The sequence below is a fragment of the Hippopotamus amphibius genome, chromosome 2 (assembly GCF_030028045.1).
Source record: "Hippopotamus amphibius kiboko isolate mHipAmp2 chromosome 2, mHipAmp2.hap2, whole genome shotgun sequence".
NCBI lineage: Eukaryota > Metazoa > Chordata > Mammalia > Artiodactyla > Hippopotamidae > Hippopotamus > Hippopotamus amphibius.
In genome coordinates, this window is record NC_080187.1 from 4,399,660 (window position 1) to 4,419,994 (window position 20,335).

At 51.2% G+C, this 20,335-nt stretch overlaps 1 protein-coding gene across 1 annotated transcript in view; it reads right to left on the reverse strand.

Annotated features, from left to right (window-relative positions):
* Positions 1–174: 174 nt before the first annotated feature.
* CFAP77 (cilia and flagella associated protein 77) overlaps positions 175–20,335 on the reverse strand; it is a 133,684-nt gene continuing 113,523 nt past the window's right edge. The window contains exon 6 of the mRNA XM_057725129.1: positions 175–297. Within this exon, the coding sequence (XP_057581112.1) occupies positions 175–297 (123 nt within the window). The remainder of the gene's footprint in view (positions 298–20,335) is intronic.

A 20,335-nucleotide genomic window follows, 5' to 3' on the forward strand; every position in this document is an offset into this window, starting at 1 on the left:
TGTGGCTAACTCTAAGGGGGGTGGGGGGCTTTTACCAAAAACAATTAAGCTGAGACCTGAATCTGAGGTCCTGGCTGGGGCGGAACCCACAGAACAATGGGGGAGGGTCTTATGTGTGAGTTGGGGCAAGAAAGGTGAGTCCTTCAGAGAATTTTCTACGATGTCGAGAAGGCTTTAGGGGTGGGTGTAGTTGCCCATCCGCAGGGTCCCCTGGCGCACGGCACACTCTTCACGGTGGGCTTTGAAGGCTCTTCGGCGTTCGGCCTCCGTGGGGAAGGTATCGAGATGGGGACCCACCTGTGGACAGAGGGAGCACAGGTCCGTGGGCATGAGTGCTTGGGGGCTCAGCCGGGGGGCACCCCTTCCTTCCCTGGCCCGCCCCGTGCTTCCATCTTAGAGTAATAGGAAAAATCGCTGTCAGAGGGAAAGAAGTGAAGGGGCAGTGCTGTCCTGGCACACTGTGGGGTGAAGAGAGGGGTGATGCACTGAGGGACGGGGCACGAGAGCAGGGCTGCCGGGTGCCCGTGTTTTTCCTTCTGTCCAGCTCGTTGCCAGGACGACGTGCACATGATAAGTATCGCCTGGGATGACTGGGGCCACCATGCGGTGGGCCCTCACAGCCAGCATCATCCTTCATGGGCTGATTCTCCACCATTAAAACCCCAAACAAGCCTCCCTCTCCAAGGGGGGCCTCCTGGCACGGTTGTGGCTCCGTCACCACAGGACCATCGGACCCCCCACCCTCACCCCAGAAGCCGACCCTCAGTCCTGCCAGAACCGAGCCAGATCCAAGTTGTGGGAGCCTCTGATGTTAAAATTTTCTGCAATCGGTATTTCGGCCTGCCCTCCCCTCTCAAGAAACGGTGGTGAGTGGAAACCCCTGCTGTCTGCTGGGTCCCCACCTCCAAATGCCAGAGGAGTCTGGTCAATGGCATTTCTCTTTTAGGATGAGCTAAGGGAGGCACCAGGTAGAAAGGCGTCAGGCTTGCTTGTTTATTTTTCATCCGTTCATTCACTCATTCACTTATTCGGGCCGCACATATTAACTGAGCACAGCTCTGCGCCAGGCACTGGGGTACCGCAGTGAGCAAGGGGGACTCACTCTTGCCGGGTCAGGGAGCAGTGTGGGCGATGGTTACGCAGCTGTTTCATCTGAATTGGTGGCGTGCTGGCGGGCTGTGGTGAGCACAGATAGATGCTCCACCTCCCCGGAGTCAGGGGCATCTCTGGGGAACAAGGGGAGGCTGGTAGGATGAGCGGGGGTTTCCCAGGCTAAGGGGGCCACGTGTCTGCTGGCCTTGGGGCCCCCCACAGCTCACGTTCACAAGGGGATGTGGTGGCCCCGATGGGGGCTGGCAGAAGTGGCTGAAGGCTCTGCCGTGACTTCAGGATAAGGCAGGACCCACGCCCAGGATGGCCACAGGCTCTGGTCAACAACCAGGCCAGGGACTTCCCCGGTGGCAAAGTGGTTAAGAATTCGCCTGCCAGTGCAGGGGACACGGGTTTGATCCCTGGTCTGGGAAGATCCCACATGCTGTGGAGCAACTAATCCCGTGTGCCACAACTACTGAGCCTGCGCTCTAGAGCCTGCGAACCACAACTGATGAGCCCACGTGCCACAACTACTGAAGCCCGTGCATCTAGAGCCCGTGCTCTGCAACAAGAGAAGCCACTGCAATGAGAAGCCAGCACATCGCAATGAAGAGTAGCCCCCGCTCGCTGCAACCAGAGAAAGCCTGCGTGCAGCCACGAAAACCCAACCCAGCCAATAAATAAAAATAAAATAAATAAAATAAATTTATTTAAAAAACCCCAATAATCTAAACAACAACAAAAAAAGGAACCAGGCCCCGGGCGCGCCCCGCCCCAACCCCTGGGCGGGGGCTGTTAGCGAAGGCCACAGAGCTGCAGGCAGCCTTCCTGTGATGAAAAGTCAGAGAAGAGAAAGACGGGAGAGGATAAGGTATTAAAAGGAAGTAGAGGGAAGGCCAGGAGGAACTTCTGGGAGTGTCTCTGTGCTCGGCGTCCCACACTCTGGCCCCCATGGGGGAGCACAGTGGCCTGGGACTCCCACCCACCCGGGAGAAGCCTTGTGACCCAAAAGTGGTCTCCTGACAGCAGAGAACACGGGTGCGGAGCTGACGTGACCTCCTGGTTCCCCGGGGCCTGCATTTGCTCCCTCCCTCTGGACCCTGTCAGACCCCCTCAGTCCAAGTTCTGGGCCACGGCTTAGGGTCAGTGAGAGCCACACTGTGCGCTGCCTGACCTCAGGTGCAGGGAGCCGTGCTCACCGTCGGGGAGGACAGGCACGTCAGCGCACGGGAGGGCCCAGCAGAATCCAACCTGACCGTGTTCATTTTACAGGTAGGGAAACTGAGGCCCAGAGCAGAGTGTGGTCCAGGGTTGGCTCCAGCGGGAATCAGTGGCAGAGAAACTCTGCTTTAGCACCTCCCCCCGACCCGCCGCCCCACACACACTCACTAACTCCTGGGCACTAAGTTCTGGATTCCTTCCAGAATATTCTGCCACAGCTTTCGCTCATGCTGTGTCCGGGAGGGGGTGGGTGGACTCCCTGCCTCTTGCTCAAGGGGGCGGGGGGCTGCAGAAGCTTATTAGAAACCTGTAAGGGACTTCCTTGGTGATCCAGTGGGTAAGACAACGAGCTCCCAATGAAGGGGGCCCAGGTTTGATCCCTGATCAGGGAACTAGATCCCACGTGCACGCCAAAACTCAAAGTCCGAATGCCACAGTGAAGATCCCACATGCCACGACTAAGACCCGGCGCAGCCAAAATAAATTAATTAATTAAATCTTAAAAAAAAAAAGAATCCCGTAACAAAAATAAAATGGTGATGAGGAGATTGGGTTGGTGATTCCAGGACACAAAACTGCACCTTTCACTCTCTGGGAGGTTTGGGCCCTCTGGATACTCTGCAGAAAGCCGTGACCCTCTCCTCTGGGAAAATAAGTGCCCACAAGTCCTAACATGCCAACAGTGCAGGAGACTCATGGGCCCTTTGCAAGGCCCTGCATGGACCCTCGTGGCCGCATTTCTGGGAGCCATCCCAGCTCTGGCCTCAGGTTTCGGGTTTCTGGGATGCGTGTCAGGGTTGTCCAGGCCTCTTGTTTCCCAGACAGGACCTGAGCCCAATCCCAAAGCTCCGAGTCCACCCGGGCAGGCCCTTCCCACAGTCACTGAAGCGTCACCCAGGCCCAGGTTCAATGCCTGCTGTCAACTCATTTCAATCAATCACATCACGATCTTGATCTCAGCTGTCTCCAGTTTCAGAAAAATTGCCAAGGGGCCTCACAAAAGTTATGAAGAGAGAAGGTCCAACACATTGTGCAGGAGGAAAGTAGCCATAAACAAAAGGCCTTTTCCAGGGTACATCTTGTGTCCCCTCTGGCAAGGGATGGGGATTTTTTAACGGTGACGTGATTTTCCTGACGCCCACGCTTCTCAGAAAGCAGCTAGAGATGCTCAGTAAGGCCTCCTGGGCACCCTGGCCGATTTGGAGGCCCAGCCCACTGGGCCTCAGACCTCCATGGTCATCTGTAGCATTCAGAGTGACAGTAGTTCTGTCCCTGGGGGTCAGTCACCAGTCGTTCTCAATAGGGAGGCACAGCTCTGCAAGTCCACATCTGTGCACCTCTGCATGTACCTCCATCGCTCTTGTAAAGGGCTGAATGGTGACCTCCCCCTAAAAGATGCATCCGCATTCTATCCCGGAACCTATGAATGTGACCTTATTTTTAAAAAGGGTCTTTGTAGTTGTAATGAAGGATCTCAAGATGAGAATATCCTGAATATTCGGGTGGGCTCTAAATCCAGTGACAAACATCCTTGTAAGAGACAGAAGACACAGACAGAGGAGAAGCCACATGGAGAACAAGCCATAGTTTGGAGTGAGCTCGGGAACGCCAGGAGCCACCAGTAGCTAGAAGAGGCAAGGAAGCCTTCTCCTCTAGAACCTTCAGTGGCCCTGCTGACACCTTGATTTTGGAGTTCTGACCTCCAGAACTGTTGGAGAATCAATTTCTACTGTTTAAACCACTAAGTGTGTGATAATTTGTTATGGCAGGAACAAATACAACCCTCAAGCCATCCCCTGAGTGGTTCAGCATGCAGGGATGGTGGGTGGTGTTGCTTTGGTGCTGATGGTGGGTGGTATTGAGAGTGGGTGGGATTGATGGTGGGTGGTGTTGATGGTGGGTGGTACCGACCGCACACTTTCTGACACCTACTATGTTCTCAGCAGCACTGGGCTGACGTGGGGGAGGCAGGCATGTCGTATGTGGTCCCTGATGTTGACGGGTGCCGTTCCTGCTGGACTCTCTCGGAGTGAAGTCCCCGTGGGAAGGATCAGGGGTGCTTAGGTGAGTGTCTACCCCAGAGCCCTATGAGGGGGGTCAGCACCTGCCCTGTTCCTTGAGGACCCCCGGTGCCTGGCATGGAGCCTGGCATTCAGGAAGTGTCGAAACAAAGCTGGAAGGGTGGACAAATGAGTCAATAAGTGAGTGAGTGAAGGGAGGAAGTGGGCAGAATTCACCTGGCCTCAGGTGGTCAGGGAAGCCTTCTCAGGCCAGGTGGGATTGAATGTGGCCTGGAAGGATTGGGATGAGGGAGGTGAAAGGGAGGTAGCCGGGGAAGTGGTGTCAGCAGAGGGAGAAGAGGGCTCGTGCATGAGTCTGGAGGTGAAAACCAAAGGAGATGCTTAGTGGCTGGAGCTGGTAGACTCTCCGGAGAGCTAACTCAAGCAAAAGCTTACTCCCCGCCCTCGCAGGATTGTTCTTCAGAAAGAGAAGGGGAATTGGGCCTATTCTGTACCCATGAAATCCTCAGATCCCCAAGCAGAACACGGGAGTCCACAGACAGGGGTGTTCCGGCTCTCAGAACGCCAAGAAGCTGGTGTCCCTCTGCAGAACTTGCCCCGGAGGCCAGTACCTGGGGTCTTCAGCCCACGGCTGTTACAGTAATAGACCTGCCATTTGCCAGGCGCAGTGCACTTATTTCACACAAGCCTCAGAGCATCCAGTCGTTGTCTCCATTTTACAGATGGGGAGATGGGGGCCCCAAAAGGTTAAGTCACTTGCCCCAGGTCTCTGAGAGACCCAGAGCCGTGGGTCTTCGCCGATAAACTCCACTATCTTAATAAACACCCAGGAAATGAGTCGAGTGAAATTCACTGCTGAAAACACTGTGGCTCCCATCCTGCCCACATGCACGCTCTCTCCTCCTAAAATAGCAGCTCAGGCAGTGGTGAGGGCCTAATTACAAGTCAGGCCTCAAGCGCGTGTGGTCACGACCCCACGGACCCCCGGAGTCAAAGGATGAAGAGCTGTAGAGCAAAGAATTCCTTCTGAGATGCTTCTAAATTAAGCCATCTGCGGTCTGTTTCCGCCTGGAGCTAAGAAATTGTAACGGCTTTGGCAGGAGACAGCTCTGCTGAATGGAACTGAGTCTCTCTTAGGTCAATGCAGGTAAATAATAGGCGAGCGCCACTGGCCCGCCAGCAGCCCTGGGAGCGGGACGGGCAGGTTGGCCGAGGCGCTGGTCCTGTTTGAATGGGGAGCATCTTAATACATTTGCCCAAATAGGTGCAGACTGGGCATCCGCACCGCACAGTAGACCCCGGGGTACGCTGGTGAATAAGGCAGACCCACGTGGACCCTGCAAGATGGCCCGGGAGGCGGCCACCAAACACACCATACGTGTAATTGTTTAATGGCAATTTAATAGGACTGCAGACTGGGGAATTGTAACTCCACCTGGGGGGCAGGAAGGCCTTTCCAGAGAGCATGAGGGAGAGATTCAGGGGAAGAGGAAGGCAAAAATGTCCTAGACAGGAGGGACCAGCCCAAACCCTGAGCAACTTTGGGCAAATGGAAGGGAGTGAGAGCCAATCAGTGTGACCGGGGGATGAAGATGAGGCAGGGCAGGTGAGCAGCCAGCAGGTCTGAAAAGATTTCTACTCAACGCTGGTCCTAGGGATGGTAATCCCCTCCCTGGATAGCACCCTCTGCCTCTCTGCAACCAGACTGTAATAAAAGATTCCTGGAAACCTGGGGTTGGAAGAGAATCGGAGATCACTGAATCCAGCTCTCCTAGGATACAGATGGAAAAGCCAAGGCCCAAAGATGGGAAGCAATTCTCCCAGTGTCTCTGTGGTCCTGTGCAGTGCTGATGCCGGCAGCCACCCAGTCACCTTTTGCTGAGGTTCACGCCCCGCCCACTGTGGTCCCTACTCCACCCCCGGGGATCTAGATGCCTGGATCCCATGTCCCACTTCATTGGAAAACATCTGTGCTTTTCTGATCTACTTACAACGAACCAACTTTTCATCTGATTGATACCCTTAATTGCACCTTTGACGTTTCATTAATTTTGCTCTTGACTTCATGGTTTCCTCCTTTGAAGTTTCTCTGTTGTTCTTTTCTAGCATCGAGAGTTGTCTGCTTAGCTATAATTACCTTTTAATCTTTCTTTTTTCCTAATATTAACATTTATATAACATAGTATTGGCAACTATGTTTCTCTCTAAATGTTCTTTTATCTCATCTCACAGGTTTTGAGTTACCTTTATTTTTGTTCGGTTCTCTTTTCATCTAATCGCTATCACATTTCTGTTTGGATTTCTTCTTTGGTCCTGAAGTTATTTAAAAGTATGGTTTTAAATTTCCAGACAATTTTGTTAGTTATGTTTGTGACTGATTTCTAATTTAATTTCTTTTGTGCCAAAGTGATCTGCATGAATCAGATGTTTTGGTATTTGTTGAGTTTTTACGCTTGTTTGAAAAGTCTGACCCACTTTTTTTTAAAAAAATTAATTAACTTATTTATTTTTATTTATTGGCTGTGTTGGGTCTTCATTGCTGTGTGCAGGCTTTCTCTAGTTGTGGTGAGTGGGGGCTGCTCTTTGTTGCAGTGTGTGGGCTTCTCATTGCGGTGGCTTCTATTGTTGTGGAGCTCGGGCTCCAGGTGCGCGGGCTTCAGTAGTTGCAGCACACGGGCTCAGTAGTTGTGGCTTGCAGGCTCTAGAGCACAGGCTCAGTAGTTGTGGCACACGGGCTTAGTTGCTCCACGGCAAGTGGGATCTTCCCAGACCAGGGCTCGAACCCACGGCCCCTGCATCAACAGGCGGATTCTTAACCACTGTGCTACCAGGGAAGCCCATTCGGATCCACTTTTGACAGAAACTCACTACGTGGAATAAACCGGTGCCGTTGTAGAGAAGGTCCCCATGTGCTCTGGGTTAGTTGATAAGGTATGACTGTTGCCCTTTCATCTGTGTGCTTGTTATCTCACTTACTGAATACTCACTGAGTCCCCACTGTGCCAGATGCTATTCTAGGTACCACGGTTCAGGGAGAATTTGGAAAGCCTCTGCTGTCATAGAACCAGGAAACTAGCAATAAAAATATAATCACACAACTAATTATTTGCTTATAGTTATGCTATATATATATATATATATATATATATATACACACATACATCCCTGGCCGCTCAGCACATGAGATCTTAGTTCCCCAACCAGGGATCGAACCCGCGTCCCCTGCAGTGGACGCACTGAATCTTAACCACTGGACCGCCAGGGAAGTCCAGTTGTGCCAACTATTAAAAGAAGTACCAGATTCTGTAAGAGCTTATACTACAGAGAATTAAAAACTCATACTTTGGGGCCGGAGAAGGCTTCCCGAGGAAATAACATATGAGCAAAGACTCAAAGGATGAGGCGGGGGTGGGGTGGGGGGTGAAAGTGGTGTTGGGGTCCCACGGTGACAGAAAAACAGGGAGAAGAAATGAACAGGGCAGGTCACGGAGGGGAAATCTGAAGGCCAGCAAACACAGGGAAAGGGGCTCAACCTAAAGTACGTAATCAGGGAGCAAAGCAAGAAGTACCATTTCTCACCCATCAGATTGGTAATACCCGTCGTACGCCTGACAGCAGGAATGGGAACCTTCACACACTGCTGGTGCGGGTGCTGGTTGGTACGACCACTTGGAGAGGGATTTGGTTTTAACTAGAATGGCTGGAGAGACGCACAACCCATAAACCCACGAGTCCATGTTTAGGTGCTCTTAACAATGTCCACCAAGTGATGTGTACAAGAATCCTCACTACAACACGATACAAAATCCTGGAGACAACTGCTCCAGTGGGGACTGGGTAAACCGAAGATGGTGAAGACGCACAACGGATATGCTGCATCGGTTAAAACGACCGCTCCAGAGAGGGCCTGTCTGATGTGGTAGCCACGAGCCACATGTGGCTGTTTAAATTGCAAGTAACGAAAATGAAACAATATGAAACGCTCAGTTGCTCTGTCACACGAACCACATTCCAAGGGCTTCGTAAGCGCTTGTGGCCACGTGGGCTCCTGCATTGGGCAGGGCAGCGGCAGCACGCAGGGGTCCATCATCACAGAAAGCTCTATCGGACAGTCCTGCTCCAGGTCCAGCTGAACCAAAACCACAATGTTTCATGAAAAAAAAAATGTCTCATTTACAGATGGAATGTACGTATGATGCCATTGATATGAAAAATGTAAAACCTACAAAACGACCCCCTGTGTTGTTCAAGTCTGTGCGTGTATCTAGTTAAACGGAACGAAATGGGGGGAAGGAACATGCCCAGGAGTCGTGTCTGGCATTGCCTCTGGGAGGGAGGGCGGGGGGAACAGGGAAGCAGAGGGGGCTTCGGTTTTATCTGCAAGAGAGTATTGCCTTTTCGTCTTTTGAAGGTGAAAACACAAGGGTCAATTTTCAAACTGCATTTTGGAGAAGTGAGTCAGGGCCAGAGGTTTCTCCCTCCACACACCTACAATTTAGAAAGAGTGTCTCTGTTTTATGAGGTTTATTTGTTGGAGATTTGTGTTCGATTCCATTTGAATCCGAGGTCTGCTGCCAAAAGGAATGTCACCACCAGTGGTGTATAACTTTGGCATGTGCCCCCCAGCTGGTGGAACCCACCCACCATCGCCAAGTTCACAAACTGAGCAGCTTCCCCACGATGCTCCCAACACGTCCTCCTAAAAGGGGCAGCTGGGCCACCTGCTCTCCCAGCCCCTCTTATTAGCCACACAATGGTCCCCCAACTGGACACCAAACCCTCCAGTGCCAAGTCTGGGGGCCAAGAAGGCAAAAGGACTTGAGGGAAAAATAGCCAGATTAAAAAAAAAAATCTCCCAAAGAGCTTTAAAAAAAAAAAGATGACAGGTATAGAGATTTTAGTTTCGTTTTTTCTTTTAAGTGACAGCCACTCAGGTGACTGGGAGAGCGATTTTGCTTTAAAAGATTGAGATGCTGTCTCCTCTAATGAGAGGTACTCGAAAATTATTGAGCAGTCCCAGGTCAGTAATTTCTGTCAAGCTCGGGCAGCTGGAGGTCAGAGGCCCCGTAGAACACCAATCCACGCAGGATGTCGTTGGCAGGCACGGTGGGTCCTGGGCTCTGATGTGGCAGGTCTGTCGTGTAAGTAATTAACCAGGGCGCAGTCTCTCCTGAGACATCTGGTCCCCTAAATTGTTATTCTGCTACCGGCTCTAATTTCTCTGTGGTCCAAAAATAGATGGAGCAAGGACACGGGGCCTGACCCACCCTGCTGACACAGGCTGTGTTTTCAAAGAACAACCAAATCCGGGCTTAGAAAACAAACTTCCTGTCTGCCCACGTGGTCTAATGTGGGACCACGGGGACCCTGTCAGGTGAAGAGGGGAGAGCGACGGCCCTCGAAGGCAAGGGGTGGGGGGACCCCCCTCACTTGGCAAGAGAGGAGACTGAGTCTCAGGATGGTTAAGACACTGGCTCAAGGGGACTCAGCTGCTCAGTGGCAAAGTCGGATCTGGGAACCAGGTTTCTGCTCCACTGACTGTGGAGTTCTTGAGGCTTACTGGGGCAGAAGAAAAGACAGCCGTACATGCCTTTGAACGTGAGAATTGATTCGCTATTTCCAGAAGCCAGACCACATCTCTAGATCATTCCCAAGGATTCGCTAAGGCTAGTCAGCAGCAGTTGAGATCAAAATTGGACAGTGAATCTGTTTACCAGATGCTGGTAGATAACTAATAGGGTGATACCAAGGTGGGGTGTTTGAATTTTCGGAAAAACTCCGGGTCGGTGGCCACCTCTGCTTCTTCAGTATCTAAGTTTAACAGGTTTTAGGTAAGTGAGAGTCATAATAGCTTGTTGGGGACACTGAGGACACACCAGACCCTCCCTCACCATCTGAGGCCACTTCTCGGTGCTAGTTATACACCCTGTTCAAGGCTCCAAAGACAGAATTAAGTTTTTTTTTTAAACAGCTTTATTGAGATATAATTCATATACCATAAAATTCACCCATTTAAAGTGTATAATCTTTGCTGTACACCTGAAATGAACACAACATTGTAAATCAACTATAATCCAATACAAAATAAAAATTAAATTAAAAATTAAAAAATTAAAAATAAAATTTTCTCCCAATAAAAGGGTATAAATCAATGATTTTTAGTATATTCATAGGGTTGTACAACCACCAGCTCAATCTCAGTTTAGAATCTTTTCATAATCCCCCCCCAAAACCTTGTAATTTTGGGAATTATTCCCCATTTCCCTCCTCCTGGCCCCCTGGCAAAAATGAATCTACTTTCTGTCTCTGTGGGTTTGCCTGTTCTGGACATTTCCTGATGATGAAATCGTACAATGCATGGTCTTTGGTGATGGACTTCTTTCACCCAACATAACACATCTTCACGGTTCATCCATGCTGTAGCGTGTTGCACTACCGAATTCCCTTTTATTGCTGAGTCATATTCTTTTGTATGACCTACCACGTATTGTTTATCTATTCACCAGTTGACGGACATTCGGGTTGTTTCCGCTTTGGGGCTGTTGTGAGCAAAGCTTCTGGAACATTCGGGTGCACCTTTTTGCATGAATTTGTGTTTTCATTTCTCTCGCATATACACCAAAGAACGGGATTGCTGGGTCACATGCAACTCTGTGTTTAGCCTTTTGGAGGACTGGCACAGTGTTTTCCAAAGTGGCTGCACCATTTTTTTTATTCTCACTAGCAGCGTGTCAGTGTTCTGATTTCTGTGTCCTTGCAAACACTTATTAGTGTTTTTTTTATAGCCATCCTATTTCATGAATGTGAAGCGGTATCTGGCAGGTTTTGATTTGCTTTCCCAAATGGCTAATGATGTTGGGCATCTTCCACACATGTATTGGTGATTTGTGTGATTTTTCCAGCTTCTTTGGAGTAATATCTATTCATGCCCTTTGACCATCTAAAAGTTTGGGTTATCTTTTCATTACTGAGTTGTAAGAGTAATATTTATATTCATAGATACAAGTCCCTTATAGGATATTTGATTTGCAAATACTTTCTCCTCTTCTGGAGGTTGTCTTTCCCACTCTCTTGATAGCATCATTTGAAGTACCGAAGGTTTTCATTTTGATGAAGTCCAATTTATCTGTTTTCCTTTGGTGAGTTATATTTTATTTCCTTTTATGTAAAAATTATCTTGCTGTAGCATAAAAAGGCAAGGACTTTTAGGATCCTTAGCAGTTTATTCACACGAGCCCCTCTAAGGCAGGGATGGCAAGCAGGCTGCACGTCCCGTGATGGGGGCTGAGGCCCATGTTCTGTTATAAAATAGTCTCAGGCTGAATCTAGGCTCACGAAAAAGTGTGCGGTGGTTGATTAGCAAGGTCTGCCATGGGCATGGGAGGGAGAGAGTGCCGTGTATTTGCTCTAAGAGATCAAAACAGAGTCTCCCATGGTAACAAGGAGATGTAGACTCAGAACCCCCAGGAGAAGACATCCGTGTGTTCGCCTGCCCTTAACTGTCTCTCTCCCTCTTGAGGTGACCTCAGGGCACCCTCACCTGGGATGGCCAGTGGGTAGGTGAGAGTGAGGGGAGAACACGGGGACTGAAAGGGGTGAGATGGAGAGGCCAGCAGGAGGCTGGTGCAGGAGCCGGCATGGGCTCCCTGGAGTCTTGTTATTTATAGAGCAGCCCCCATGTGGCGTGGGTGCAGGAGCCAAGTAAAGACCAACACATGGTCCCATAGTCATCCCACAGGGGGCAGTAATACGTGCCACTTAAAAAAAATTGGTTCTGCTTTTTAAAACCATTAAATCCTCATTTAGGATGCAGAACAGAGGGAAGAATCTTGCTGGTGATGGCTTTCAACGGGGCCTGTAAGAAAAGAGCGCGTGCCCGTAATGACGTCTTGAGTGCGGCTCTCAAACTGTCCTCTGCACCACGTGTGACCAGCCCATCCTTTTGCCCGGCACGTCCGTCCTGGGCTGGACTGTCGCCCCCAGGCTCTGGGAGTCCAGCAGCCTCGAGGTGCCTCCACCAAAGCTCCATCCGGGAGGCCCAGACGCCATGGAACTGTCCGTCCTCCCGGCTGTGCATCCTGCCTTCTCTCTGAAACGCCTCAGCCCAAGAAGGATGTCAAGCCGGTGGCTGGCGTGCGGGAGCCCAGTGCAACTCGGGGAGAGAAAGACCCCTTCCCATTTCCCTGTCTCCACTTGGAGCCCCGTGCAACACACACACACACCCTCGCACACGCCACACGCACACACCCCAGGATGCAAATGATCACCGCAGAGCCATCACTTGTGAAGCTTGACAGAAAATAATGAGAAACACTAAATCTTTTATAAGGTCAACACTCGCCTTAGCCGAGCAGCTGTCAAACAAGAAAAGAATTTAGCGCCCGAGCCACGAAACTTCCATCGGCTCATTAAGCCCAACAGGGCCCGGGCCTGGCGTGGCGGAGGAGACGCGGGGCCTTCCGTTTTGTGTCAGTAATTTGCGGCGGAGGAGGAAGAAGAAACAGCCAGCGCCAAAGGGGCCTGGGGGGCGGCTGGGGAATCGTTAGTGCTCCGGGAGCGGCCTCGGCTCCTAATTGGAAGCGTTGGGCATTATCAACGGAGGATTTGCCTCAGTTCCCTGACAGCTCGTGGGCCCAAAATGATCGCCCACTTGTCAGTGTAAAAGACCATTAAAAACAAACCATTTTGATTTAATTGGAGGCGGTGCGCCGTGGGGCCAGGTGAGGATGCGCCGCAGCCCCGCTCCGCCAAGCTGCCGCCCCTGCTCCCGCGGTGATGCGGCCAGGGAGGGGGAGGGGGTCGGGGGGCAGGCCTGTGTTTTCCAGACTTTTCGCCTTTCAAAACCTGTCTGAAGAAGAAGTGAATGGGAGACGGGATGACGCTTCACAGCGGCGAGGGCTGTTTTCAATGGGGTGTCAGGAAGCACCGTGACAAGTGGAGCTGCCAGAAGGGGGGGGGTCTCCCCTTTCCTTTTCAGAGCCCCGATGATGGGCGTCTGCTCGGCGCTCTTCAGGGAGGTGGCCCAGAGGCGTCCGGCCGCAGGGGCTCAGCCTGCGAGGGGGCGGCTGGCAATTCCAGCGGGGATGCTTCACCCGCCCCACTTAGAAATATCTGAAGGTGGGGGGTCATGGCAGACTCTACTCTTCAGTGGACAGCGGGGCTTCTTTTCCTTTAACTGACTTCTTTTATTTTAAACTCAAGGAAGAGCTAAGGAGGGAGTTCGGGAAGGAGACGTGTGGATGGGGAGCCTTTGTGAGTGGGGCGGGCCCCGGAGGCTTGGGTGCCCCCACCCCTGCACCCCCACCCCCACGCAGGCCACAGGGACGCTGATGCCTGGTTGAGAACTCCGCATCGTCTCAGAAAGAGGAGGCCACTGTCTGTAAATACTAACCCAGACTCCCGATGGCTTCTCCCATCAGGGCAGGGGCCTCCGAGCGCACGGAGCCTCTCTCTGCTTGTAGCTTTTGAGTCAGAGTGTAGACTCCCCGACGCTGGGGATGGTGTGTTTTCCATGTGGATGCGCGATATCGTGCATGCTGTGGGTACTTGATAAATATTCATTGGCACCTGCCAGATCTCAGAGAGGGCTATATATTTGTATATTAATCTTACCCCGGTCCCACAAGCGGCGATCTCATTTGCTGCCTCCTGCTTCCCCGTCAAGGCAACGCGTGCGGGAACATCTTCGGGAGAGCGAGGGGGAGACACACCAGCCGATCTCTTCATAAACTTCTACTGTGCGTTGTGATGAAGGATCAAGCTGGGAGGAGACACCAGATCCCCGACGAGCATCAAATTCCAAAGCTTCAAATTTTACTGCTGACTTTAGACAATGGGGATTCCTTAATTACTTTCTCTGGAAATTTACCTGACAGTGCTTTCCCAGGTAGCACAAGGTGGTTATCCAGGCACACGGTTCCTCGGTTGACAGAGTCTTTGATTTTGTGCTCGGTTGCAAATTAAGTCCTTTGCTGAGCAGTCCGTGCAGTGCCCGTCAGTGCCTTATCGCTTATTCATTCTGGCTGTTGAACAACTCCTATGTTGCTGCCAGGGGTGCCAGGTGTGCAGTGTCCATGGATCAGGGTGGGGAACACTCTGATGGGGCTTAGTGTTGTCTTTCCCCTTTTCTCTTATTAGAATAATGAGCAGGAAATTTTTTTTTCCAGTATCTTTTAAGAAGGAGCGAACTCTTTCTGATGTTGATGAGGCTGACCCTGTCAAGTCACAAATAGGAATATTAGAGTTAAGTGTCCTCAACTAGACAGCAAAGATGTTGATGCTGTATTCCAGACAGTGTTCCGGGAAAATGTCAACAGACGGGGCCCTAACTCGGCTGTTAGGGGCAACCTGTGGACATTCAACAAATCCTGGCTGGATGGTTGGATGGACAGACGGATGGGTGGGTGGATGCATGGATGGGTAGCTGGATGGATGGGTGGATGGATCATGGGTCAGGAGCCTGGGATAAGGCAACAGAGCCCTTACCTGAGATTTAAGCATCCTGAAAGATCCTCTCCATCTCCTTTGCTCAGCTAAACCTCTAAGTATCGATAGAAGAGGGGTTTGATTTTCTTCAATATTTGTACCCATAATTTTGTTTAAAAGTATGTAGAAAGGCAGTTCAAACTGACAAACCTTCTCTGACTGTGGACAAAAGTAGAGAATGTGTACTGAGTGGCAGAGGTCTCGGCATCTGGGCAAATCCACCATCCTTGCAACACAGGGTGCCACCTTCCGACAATCAGAAATCTGCCCCAAGGAAAGACCCAGAACCTGGACATCGACGACAAAACAGTGTCTGACTTGGGGTGTTCGCAGGGCTTTCACTTTGAAGGGGAAGCAGATGGTCCCATGTGGCCTCAGAGGGAGAAAACACACCCAGGGTGTGGAAGGTAGAGGAGACAGAGGAGGCAGGCTTGGACTGAACTTGTGAAAGAGGCTGCTGTGGACTGAATCCTGTGCCTCTAAAATGCATATGTGGGGCTTCCCTGGTGGTGCAGTGGTTAAGAATCTGCCTCCCAGTGCAGGGGAGACAGGTTCCATCCCTGGTCCGGGAAGATCCCACATGCCGAGGAGCAACTAAGCCTGTGCGTCACAACTACTGAGCCCACGTGCAGCCACTATTGAAGCCTGCATGCCTAGAGCCCATGCTCTGCTACAAGAGAAGCCACCGCAATGAGAAGCCCTCGCACTGCAACAAAGAGTAGCCCCTGCTCACCACAACTAGAGAAAGCCCGCGTGCAGCAATGAAGACCCAATGCATCTAATAAATAAATTAAAAACAATAATAAAATAAAATGCATATGTGAAGCCTTACCCCTGAGAATGATGGTATTTGGAGGCGGGGCCTTTGGAAGTAGTTAGGTTTAGATGAGGTCATGAGGGTGGGACCCCCATGATGGGATTAGTGCCCTTTTAGGAAGAGACACTCTTTGCCTTGTGAAATCACAGCGAGAAGGTGGCTGTCTGTAAGCCAGGAAGGAAGCCTCACCAGATCCTGACCATGCTGGCACCTTGATTTCCAACTTCCAGCTCCCAAATAAATGTCCATTGTTTAAGCCACCCGGCCTATGGTATTTTGTGACAGTAGTCTGAGCAGATTGAGACAGAAGTTCCTAATCCTTAGGGCTGTTTAACAGACAATGGCCTGCCTCCAACAGGATGTTTCCTTTAGAAGCCCCAACCTGCTTAATGCCAAAGGCATGAAAAGGTACCGCCTGCCTTGGTGAATGTGTGCTTTAAACATATCTGTGTAGGAGGAGTTGACATTGATGCAGAGAGCTGGGGAGCTGCTTGCTGAAAATGCAGGCTTGGCAGCTACCCCAGACCCACGGGATTGGGGTCCTGGGTGGGGCCCTGGCATCTGCATTTTAAACCTCTCCTCAGAGGACCCCAGGCACAGCCCAGTTTGAGAAGAGTTCATCTAGAGCAGCAGATGGCAAAGCCCTGTCCAACCCAGAGATGCTATTGCTTTGTGACCTTCCCCTGGCCAGGCCCATGCCAAGTGCGTTATGTGCACAGCTGCACTTGATTCTGTCATGAGCCCCACTTTACAGATGCAGATGCAGAGGCGGGCCAGGGGCAGGCTGGTACCTGGAGCATCTGCGCAGTTTCTGAGCCCACAGGCCCGGCCCTCTTGCTGGGCTCCATCTCTGCCTCACGCCTTTTGATACAGCAAGCCTGAACCCCCGATCAATGCCTCTTTCCTCTTTAGCCTTGGGGCCAAGCTGCCGTTTAAAAGATGTTCAGGGGTTTGGTCAAGGTCTAAAGGCTATCAGGGCAGTGGGAAGTTTTGTTTATTGTGAGGGCTTAAATCAGCCAGAGCAGGGCTGGCCACGACCCTCTGGACACCTATAAACACCCGAGTTCCTGACCGCCCTTCACTTTCCTTCCCAGGTCCTGCATTTAGCCCCCACTGGCCCCTGACCTCAGTTGCAGGTCCCTGGTATTTATCAGCTCTTCCAGCGCCTGAGGCCTGGAGGCAGCCAGCCAGAGGGCTCAGCCACCGCCTGCCTGCCACTTGTTAACTGTGACCCTGGGGCACGTGACTTGAAGCCTCCAAGCTTTTCATTGTCTCTCAGACAGTGTGACCTATCTCTGCCCCGCAGGGTTATTGCAAGCACTGGCACTAAACGAGACCGTCCCTCAAGGCACCCAGTCTGGCCCCTAAGAGGCACTTGGGCTGTGTGAGCTGTTGGGTGTGGCTTTTGTGCTGCCCTCTGGGAACACTGCCTTCTTAGACTCCCTGCCCTCTGCACCTCCAGCCAGTGGACTTCGGTCTAACTACCCACATTGTTTGCACCACTAAAGCCTCATCTCCCAGGCTCTTTTTGAGGAGAGGAAGGGAAGACGCCAGGAAAACATCCCCACCGTCTCACTTCCTCCCCGACATGCTACGTTCTCTGATGCTCATGAACTTTGCATCTCCTAGGGAAACCAGGGAGGCTCTGTGTGTTGCTTGCAGCTTGTAGATATGAGGGTACAGCCCTCTGGATTCATCTGGCCTGCACTCTTGACAAACCTCAGTTTGAATGAACCCTGAATTTATCCGAGTAGGTCATCTAATGTTGTTTATCTGCGAGACCCTGCTGCTGGCCACGTGCCATGTGGCTTGGACCCCATCACACCCTCAGCCTTGGTGCCTGGTGACAGAGGCTGACAAGTGGGGACATGTGGAAATGAGGGATTCATAGGAGACACGGAGGAAGTCATCTCAGAGGTGGCAGGCGTTAACCTGAACTCCTTCTCAAGCCCGGGAGATTCTCTTTAGATCGTGGAGGATTTATTCTCTCGGGGATGAGCTGGAAGAAGAAATTGGGGACCTGGAAAGTCCTATCAACTCCCAAAACTCAACATAAGATTCTAGCTATCTCCAGAGATTAGAAATGTATGCCTGATGTCAAAACAAGCTGTCTTAGTCTATTTTCTGGTTGATTTTCAACATGAAATTGGAAATATTTTCGCACCCAGTGGGGAAGAAGTGCTTTCTGGATTAAACTGCAAATTCTCAGGTGCCAGAAAGATTGGGGGACAGCCAGGCCGGGGGTCCCCAGGTTGCAGGGCTGTTTCTGGTACAAGTGACAGCTCCCACATCCCCCACGACACCTGCCACCTCCCTCCACGACCCTGGTTCCCTCAAACGTCAAGGTTTCTCCAGCTGCACCAGAAACTTTGCCTCTGTCTCCTTCCGCCCCCACCCCTCCGCAGCCCCTTTTCCTGTTGTCCTCATCCCCAGAGCTTCAGCTCGCCAGGATTTGAGCAGCAATGTCACCTCGTGAGCAGGTGCCTAAAAATTCTGTCTCCGAGGTGCCGGATTATGTAAAACCAATTAAGCCCCTGCTTTTATTCCTTCGGCGAGTCAGCCCTTCTGCATACTGATCTGATTTATAATGGGGGGGGGAATCTGTATTTAGGGAAGAAATGTCAAGAGCATCAGGGCCTCTGAATCATTCCTCCTATTGCCCCGTTCCGCATGTGACATATTCCATCCCTGCTCTCAGTGCCCTACACGCAACCTGGGATGATTCTTATTCCGATGCAACAGAGCGACAGGATTCTTAAAATACATCACTGGTGCTGGGACCTTGGGGAACAGCAGTCCATCGGGAATCTGCCCTTCCTGGGTCTGGGAGGAGTGGCTTTGGGGCTTGAGACACCCATCTTTATGGGTGTCAGAGAACGGTCCATCTTTATGTGAACCGTGCCGGCCCTCTGGAGTGGCGGCCGCAGCAGGGTGGATGGGCTGAGAGCCCGCTCTGGGGCTTTAACAGAGAGTTAACTTTGCAGCCCGCTATGATTTGTAAGAGAGCTTAAAGGTGGGAAAGAAAATCCTTTTCTTAGATTCAGCAGCTTTCACTAATCAGCTGCATCTCTGGGTGTCACTGCTTGGCTGACTGCTGATTTTTTTTTCCCCTGCCGTCTCCTGTTCTATTAGGGAGTCAGGGGCCCAGGAGACCCGAGGCAGGGTTAGTCTTCCACAAAGAGAGGAGTCTGATCCCAGGGTTCAGAGCACAAGAGCTTGTAAATCAAACTGTTAGCTTAATAGCTTGGGCCATTATTCTAAAGCACTGGGGCTGAAACCAAAAGCCAAATGAAAATATAGTCAATTTGTTCATACTTTAGTGACTGAATGACTATGTAATGTTGGTGGTAGCGGGGCTGTAGAGGAAAGCTGAGGGCTTGGCTGGGAGAGGAGGAGGGTTCAGGTTGAAGTGGAGACCCCGAGATGCTTGAGCAAACCCCCTCTAAACTGGATCTTGGATCTCCAATTATAACAAGGACTTGGCCATAGAGACCCAGTGTCTGCAAGTCAGCCACCTTCACGGCTGGGGCAGAGCGCCAGCCTCTGACCTTCACGCCTGATGGAAACTGAATAGGAGAAACCAGGCTTGGCCAGCAGCGCAGGGAGTGCTCTGTGAGCCATAGGAGGGAACAGGGCTGAAAGGGGCTTGAGCACAGGGACAGGCATCCGGGAAAGGATGCAGAGGCCCCATCCTTTAAAAGCATTAAAAAAAAATTAAACCTTATTGGTTTTGTAGAAGTTATATGTACTCATTATAAAAACGGAAATGATGCAGAAAAGAGCATCAGAGAAAGTAAAGCAGCCTCCAGCTCACCCCAGGGATCCTGGCCACTGCCACTCAGGGCCCCTTCTTCAGGATGTCTGTCCTGGAGCTCAGACCCCCGCACAGTGTATGGGTGCGTCCATCCAGACAGGATCACACAGCACAGGTTCTTTCCCCCAATAATATGTGGGGATATTGTTATTAGAGTGGGAAAATATGATTACAGTGTCAATAAGTACAGACTGAAGTCAATATTTTCAGTGGCTGTATAATATTTCACGATGTCGCTACAATGTATCGCTATGTTATCTGTGTAATATCTCCCAACATGTACTTAAGCCACTGCTTGGCCTGTGGCATCCAGACTTTCACCATTGCTGTCAGTGCCGTTATAAATATTTGGGGGACACACTCCTTTGTCTTTGGTCCTTTATCATTGGTAGTCTTTTTGTAAATGGGCATAAAGTGTTTTTCTTGACTTAATACCAGGAGACCATAGACTAGATGGTTCTGATTGGGTCACTTTGGAGAGCAGAGAGGGCGCTGTTAATAATACTGCCTCCCAGCCGGCCCCTAGGAGGGCAGTCCTGGGCTAGCCAGGATATGAGCCATGCCCTATCCTCCGCCCTGGGGGCACCCAAGGAGGTTTCCACAAAAGGCAGGAGAACAGAGTGGGCCAACTGGAGCCCGGATTGTGTTGATGGGATTATCGTTATGGGGGGGTCATCCCCACCCCTAAACTCAGGGCCACCAGCTCAGGTTGACATCTCCCCAGCATTTCGGGCTGTGAGAACTGGATGCGCAGGGCTGGAGCTTCTCCAAACTTCCCTGTCTAGGGGTCTGTCTGCTTCACTCTTTGCCCGTTGCCAGCAGCCCTACAACAGCATATTTTCAGCCCTGAGAACAGGGTCTAACAAATTTGAAGGTGCTCAGGGA